The 6,451-nt window shown below is 35.1% G+C and overlaps 2 protein-coding genes across 2 annotated transcripts; one reads left to right on the top strand and one right to left on the bottom strand.

The window, feature by feature from the left end:
* Positions 1 to 244: 244 nt before the first annotated feature.
* LOC120180290 (pentatricopeptide repeat-containing protein At5g39350-like) lies at positions 245 to 1,288 on the bottom strand. Its single transcript, XM_039185642.1, has 2 exons — positions 1,199 to 1,288; positions 245 to 757 (listed from the first exon to the last, which is right to left on the bottom strand). The coding sequence occupies exons 1-2, from the start codon at positions 1,286 to 1,288 to the stop codon at positions 245 to 247; spliced, it is 603 nt and encodes a 200-aa protein (XP_039041573.1).
* A 2,738-nt stretch (positions 1,289 to 4,026) lies between these two features.
* On the top strand, positions 4,027 to 6,074 carry LOC120180161 (GEM-like protein 1). Its single transcript, XM_039185544.1, has 4 exons — positions 4,027 to 4,412; positions 4,499 to 4,600; positions 4,703 to 4,974; positions 5,698 to 6,074. Exons 1-4 carry the CDS (start codon positions 4,121 to 4,123, stop codon positions 5,875 to 5,877), a joined length of 846 nt encoding a protein of 281 aa, XP_039041475.1. The 5' UTR covers positions 4,027 to 4,120; the 3' UTR covers positions 5,878 to 6,074.
* Positions 6,075 to 6,451: the final 377 nt, after the last annotated feature.

Genomic DNA, 6,451 nt, shown 5'->3' with positions numbered 1-6,451 from the left:
AGTGTCGATGCCTCCTTCCGTTCCTCTTGAATCGGAAGTGCCGATGCCTCCTTCCGTTCGACTTGAATCAGAAGTGTCGATGCCTCGTTCCGTTCGACTTGAATCGGAAGTGTCAATGCCTCGTTCCGTTCGACTTGAATCGGAAGTGACGATGCTTCCTTCCGTTCGACTTGAATCGGAAGTGTAGATGAAATCACAAATGTCTCAGCTATAGAATTCAATACAAGTTCATGTTGATGACACCCTAATTTTGAAACCAAGGCATGAACCCCTGTAAAATCCTTAGTCGTCCAATGAAGGAACATGCATGTAAACTGCTCATAATTGTCACCTCGTTGGGTGCAACCCCATCTTCTTGCATCCTAAAGAAAGCCAGAAGCGCTTCATGCATGGATCCACATAGCACAGAACCTGAAATAATAGAAGTCCAAGAAACAACATCTCGGGAGCTTAATCTTTCAAGAAGCCGAGAAATGGTATTCCATATGGCTAATGACGATGTGAGACCCGTCAAATGGGGTAAGACGTCCATGCTCACAGTGGTTAAAATCCAAGAAGCTAACAGTTTGTCCTGTTGCCAAAAGAACACAAACGCTGAATTTTCAACACGTTGGCCATCAGTAACAAATTCTCCTGGAACATCAACAGTGTTGGAGATATACCGAAATAGACCATAAGCATCAATCACCAGAGTAACCTGATGTTTCCATAAAAGATACGTATGCTCAGTGAGCTTAACAATGTCTTGTTTAGGAATCTATTGAACACCAATGGAATCCAGACCAACCATTGAAACCAAACCAAGAAAAGGAACCAAGAAAAAACACCAAAATGCTCCCAAGAAAAACCCCAAAAAATAAAGAAACCAGAACGAATGAGAGATTGGAAACAAGAAATCATACAAACCAAGAAAACAACCAGCAAGAGCCAAGAAAACAACGAAGGAAACTTTGAAGCGATTGAAGAACCCGATCAAAGAACAAAATGGAAATAGCGAAAGAAAGATGACGTCAGGATCTTTGGCGAATGATACCATGTGAGAAAAGGGCCATGAATGGCACTGTGAACATGAAAAAGAGATGAGCAACAAGTAAGAAAGTATAACACTTGTATATTGATTGTGAAAAGAACTGTTTATGGAATACAAACTTCTGTTGTTTATATACAACTTATAATGTCTAATATAAGCCTAACAAACTTCACAACTGATACTAACAACCCTAACTGCCACTAACAGCTTCAAGAAGCTCCTAACTACTTTACTAACAACACCATGCAAGCTAAGCATTCATACGCAGTGCATACGCAGTACGGGCACCATTGTTGCTGACTCAACATGCTAGCATGACTAAACCAATATCAACTATTTACATTCTATTATATTATATTTCTAACATTTTTCCTGCTTCTTCTTCTTGATCTTCTTGAAAAAAAAAATTGAAAGAAAATAGTGTCTTCTTCTTCTTTTTCCTTCATTGCTTCTTCACCCTTCTTGAAATTCACCGTATGATTTGAGAGTTGATCGAACAATGTTGCAAGCCTAGTTAGTTATAACTGTGAGCTAGAAATCATGTACATTGAACAATTTTTTCCTCGTTGAAAGAAAAACCATATCCTCTTAGGCAATATGACAAATAGATAGTGAGCACAAACTTGAAAGAACACCCCAAAACCATACTCTCTTTAAACAAACACCCTCCAAACAGAAGCAACCTCAGCCAAAAAACCTTCAAGAACGTATAGAGTTTCGAAGACAAAGAACAAATCAACGAAACACAGCTTTCGATCGAAAGAATTCCAAACAACCACTCATCTACTCTTCTAACAACGAGTCAGAACGAGTATACTTCCTTACGGTTCAACAAGAAACTCTTACAACAAAAACATAGATCGAAAAACCGATGCACACGATAAAAAAACAAAGCGAGTAACATAACTAATCGAGTAAGGAAAACGAGAACAGGCTGAACAGTTTAGGATTTGGTTTATGAGTCACATGTGTGATCTTCATCTATAGATCTTAAAGTGCCTTTGAGAGAAGCAACAAACAAACAAGCTCCAAACAGAAGACAAACTAATTGAATGAACAACGACCAAACAAATCATCAAGCCATAACATCTTCAGCGGAAGGAAAATGAACCAAAATCAGGATCTTTTTGGCGAATGATACCATGTGAGAAATGAGACATAGACCAGAAGATGAACATAAGGTAACTTTGTTTACTTACTATGAAAGAATGAATTACGAAGTGCTTGAATCTTTAACCCATTACAAACAGTACTTATATCGCACCATTAAACCAAGTTTAACAACTTGATCTAACAAACTAACCAACCTTTAACAAACTCAATTAATTTGACTAAACCAATATCAACTAATTATATTCTATTATATTATATTTCTAACACTAGCTAAAGGAGAAAAGTTTATTACAAGTGTAATGTTATATTAGAAATGTTCATGAATTTAAGTGTTTTATGAAATGTTTATTTGTTTAGGTTTAAAATGTTCACTTTTATAATCTTATCACATAAAAATTATTCAAGCTCGACTTGTCGACTTGAAATTATAAATTGTGGGGTGGGGGAAGAGTTCATATATTTCGGTTTTACTTTACATTAATATAAATGTTAAAATTTTATTTTATTTTTAAAATCAAATGTTAGTTTTAATATATAAGAAAACTTTTAGATTGGATGGGTGGAATATTGAGGTGGATTGATTCAGGAGCCCAAAAATAAAACATTCCATGCTGCTTTACAAGGGAAGGCCCAAAGACAGACACAGTCCTGACTCTTGAGGATATGCGTGTTTTTTTTTTCTTATTTTGGTATAGTACACAAATGGACTATTAATTATATGACATTATTTTATTAAATATTTAACTATTAAAAATAATAAAAAGATCTAATAATTATAGAACGAGACTTTGTTGAACTGTTCTCAACTATTAAAAATTACAAAGTAATAACCTGATTATTCATATATTTTAAATTCATCACTTTTCGTTAAAAATTACAGTCGTATGAGTTGGATATTAACATGTTGAATGTGATATGAGAAAACCTAATCTCATATTGTTGTATAGATGTTCAATATTTTGTGATCATATTTTATTATATCTTAATCAGTGAGTTAACATATAGTTCATACTAACATTTTTGACAGAAAATGACGAGTTTAGAACATAAAAATAATTATATGACCATTTTATACGTTTTAATAAATAAATAAATAAATATCCTATAATTAAGAGACTATTTTAAAATTTTTAATCCTAATAACAAATCAACGTCTTACAATCATTGAATCATTTACGTACTAAATTTTTTTCCCTTTAAATAAAGTCGGTTCGTTTTTTTACAGGATAAAATACATGTTTAGCTATTCAATTTCTTAACATCTTTATGTTTTAGATTCCTAACTATAAGTATTTTCAAATTCATCACCAAATTCTTAAAATTTGTTTTCCAATTTCATTATATCTCTCATGAAAAATAAAATTATTTCTTTCATATCATGTCATCGTTAGAATTTTCAAAATTTAAATATTTTAAACCTCTTTAAATGTTAGTGAATTTGTTGCATCATCTCCTATTATTTTAGCTGACCCTATTCCTATTATTTTATTAGTTTAAATTATGTGAAAACTTCTTTCAAACTCGTAAAAAGTTCAATTTAAATTTTAAAGCTAATCGATTTCAAAGATTTTTGCATAATTTTTGAAAGAAAAATTGGCATGTCATCAGTGTGGTAAAAGACCTAACAGAACAACGACTAAAAAACAAATTTTGAGACAATAATGTTCACATCAAAAATACAATAATTGAGTGATCAAAACTAAAAACATATTGGAAATTAGATGATTAAGCAGATAGTTTATCTTATATTATATTACGTTATCCTGTGGCACGTGGCGTGATCAAGTGCCAGCTGTTCGCTTGGTATGCAAAGTTCAAAGTTCGGACAAAAAGAAACAAGAACGACAACTATCGTAAGAACATCTTCCTCAAGATTTCTTTTAAATTTTGAATTTTGATCCGATATTAGCTTTTCCGTTGTCTAATAAACGAATTTCCAAATTCTCCCTTTCCTTTATCTGATCCGAACTCAAAGAAATGATGAGCCAGCCCCCGACCGATCATGAGAAAATCCCGGAAACCAAGCAGTCAACATCACCCTCGGAGTCAATCCAACCGCGGACCGTCTCTTCTGACTACGCTCCCTACCCGAAATTAGACCCGAATGACGTCGCTCCTCCACCGGAAAATTGGTCCAGCGTTTCTATGGGTACCCAATCAGATCCAAATCGACACCCGGCACCGATCTCTACCAGCGGTGCCACCACCATGCCTGCCGAGTCCAATCCTTACGTTTCTCCATCACCAGTTCAATCATCTTCCGTCAAGAGTACTCGCTTCAGTTTACGTGTAATTGGAATTTTGAATATACTTTGAAGTCTATTTAAATTTAAACCCCTTTTTTTCTTCGAGCAGATAAGATGGAATCAGTGAGAGACGTGTTGGGGAAATGGGGAAAGAAAGCGGCGGACGATACCAAGAAGGCGAAAGAGATAGCTGAGAACATGTGGCAACACTGTAATTGTTTCTATCTTTTTGATAATTACCCTCTCTCCCCTGCTATTTCTGTACTATTTTATTACATATTGTCAAATGAATGGATAATAATTGTTGTTGCAGTGAAAACTGGGCCGAGTCTTGCTGACGCTGCTGTAGGAAAAATTGCTCAGACAACCAAAGTTATTGCAGATGGTGGTTATGAGAAGATCTTTGGGACAACATTTGAGACTGTTCCCGAAGAAAAGCTTCTGAAGACATATGCCTGCTACTTGTCCACCTCGGCTGGTCCTGTTATTGGAGTTTTATATCTGTCGACTGAAAAGCTTGCTTTTTGTAGCGACAACCCATTGTCTTATCAAGTTGGTGACCAGACTCAATATAGCTATTATAAGGTAAACACTAAACAGGTTTTATGTTATGCATTACTGCTTTGGTTCATGAAGTTAATGCTGCATTTTGATGAGTCAACTAAGGGCTAGGGTCGAGTTGAGTGTATGTAGACTAACAATTAGCCTTGGAATTAATGATAAGAAAATTGTTATGTTTTGGTAGTTTCATAGGATGGTAAGGACGTGAATTACTATTTTTTCATCCCTTGGTTAGCATTTTCAAAAAATATTGTAATTAGGGATGACAATGGGTCAGATCGTTAACTGGCACTTTGAAGGTAGAATATTTACATTAGATGGATCGAGCTGGGACAGCTGTAAATAGATCACGACATCCTCAGATGTACTAAATTTAATTGATCTTATGCTTCTAAAGAACACAATCAAAAGCCATCCTGTAATAGATGGCCTAAGGCTATTCAAATCATTAAATTTCTGGGATTGTGTTTTCCCCTTTCTCGGTTTTATAAGGACCTACTACGTGTTAGAGATTTCTCAAAAGTTTTGATAGCTTCTTATTCTTCTTATTTCTTTTAATGCATACTTGTGCTCATTGTGTTTGTAAATATTCTTGCTTTCATCATTTATTTAAAGATTTATATTTTTGATTTATAAGTTTATATACTGTCAGTGAACTGCATGAAATCTAAACCCGTAATTGTCTTTGTTAACCCGTTCCATTATTTAGTATGTGATCTTGTGTCCGGTCGCAACACATTCATGTAGGTGGTTATTCCATTACATCAGCTGAGGGCAGTGAATCCATCAGCTAGCAAAACCAACCCGGCTGAGAAATACATACAGATTATATCAGTTGATAACCATGAATTCTGGTTCATGGGGTTTGTATACTATGACAGTGCTGTTAAGAATCTTCAAGGTGCATTGCAGCCTCGTAGCTCTTGATGTGATGTTATCAAAAAGGTGATTTGGTTTACTAAGTTGATGTACATAACATATATCGAGTCAGGTTTGTAATAATTAAGATATAGCATATGTTTTGTATTGCATTTATTTCGAATGTCACTGTGATATGATTCCTTTGGTTCTTAAACCATCAGTTGGTGAATATGTTCGAGTTTCAGTAAAGATATCAGCTTGTTTGAGTGTCACTGTGATATAATTTCTTTTTTCCGGAACAGTGCATTGTAAAGAAGGACCCAGTTTGTGCAATAAGGTCGAAAGTAGTGTGTTTTATGGGCCCAAATGTGCTGGAACCGACAGATCCACTAGTAGGTCCGAAACCTGACCGAGGAGTGGATGTTGTGTCCAGTGCTAAAGGCCAGGCCAGGTCAGCTTGTCTGTCTTCATCTTAACTGGCAAACCTTATAGAAGGAAACATACACCTATTCTTATGGCAGATGATACTTAATAATGCATTCAGATCATGGGCCGTCCACCGGGGACCATAGATTCTCACTCTTTAGTTAATATAATCTTTCTTGGTATAATGGATGTAAATTTCTAAATATCAGTTTTG

This window comes from Hibiscus syriacus, unplaced genomic scaffold (genome assembly GCF_006381635.1).
Source record: "Hibiscus syriacus cultivar Baekdansim isolate YM2019G1 unplaced genomic scaffold, ASM638163v2 tig00112491_pilon, whole genome shotgun sequence".
NCBI classification, from domain to species: Eukaryota; Viridiplantae; Streptophyta; class Magnoliopsida; order Malvales; family Malvaceae; genus Hibiscus; species Hibiscus syriacus.
Note: the sequence above shows the minus strand (reverse complement) of the source record. Positions and strands in the feature narration are given on the sequence as shown.

Bases quoted from the DNA above. Each gene is read 5' to 3' on its own strand.
- LOC120180290 (XM_039185642.1), bottom strand. From the start codon at position 1,288: ATGCTTAGCTTGCATGGTGTTGTTAGTAAAGTAGTTAGGAGCTTCTTG. The intron at 758-1,198 runs GTTTGTTAGGCT...GGTGTTCAATAG, and splicing joins TTGTTAGTATCAGTTGTGAA to ATTCCTAAACAAGACATTGT.
- LOC120180161 (XM_039185544.1), top strand. From the start codon at position 4,121: ATGATGAGCCAGCCCCCGACCGATCATGAGAAAATCCCGGAAACCAAG. The intron at 4,413-4,498 runs GTACTCGCTTCA...TTCTTCGAGCAG, and splicing joins TCAATCATCTTCCGTCAAGA to ATAAGATGGAATCAGTGAGA. The intron at 4,601-4,702 runs GTAATTGTTTCT...TTGTTGTTGCAG, and splicing joins TGAGAACATGTGGCAACACT to TGAAAACTGGGCCGAGTCTT.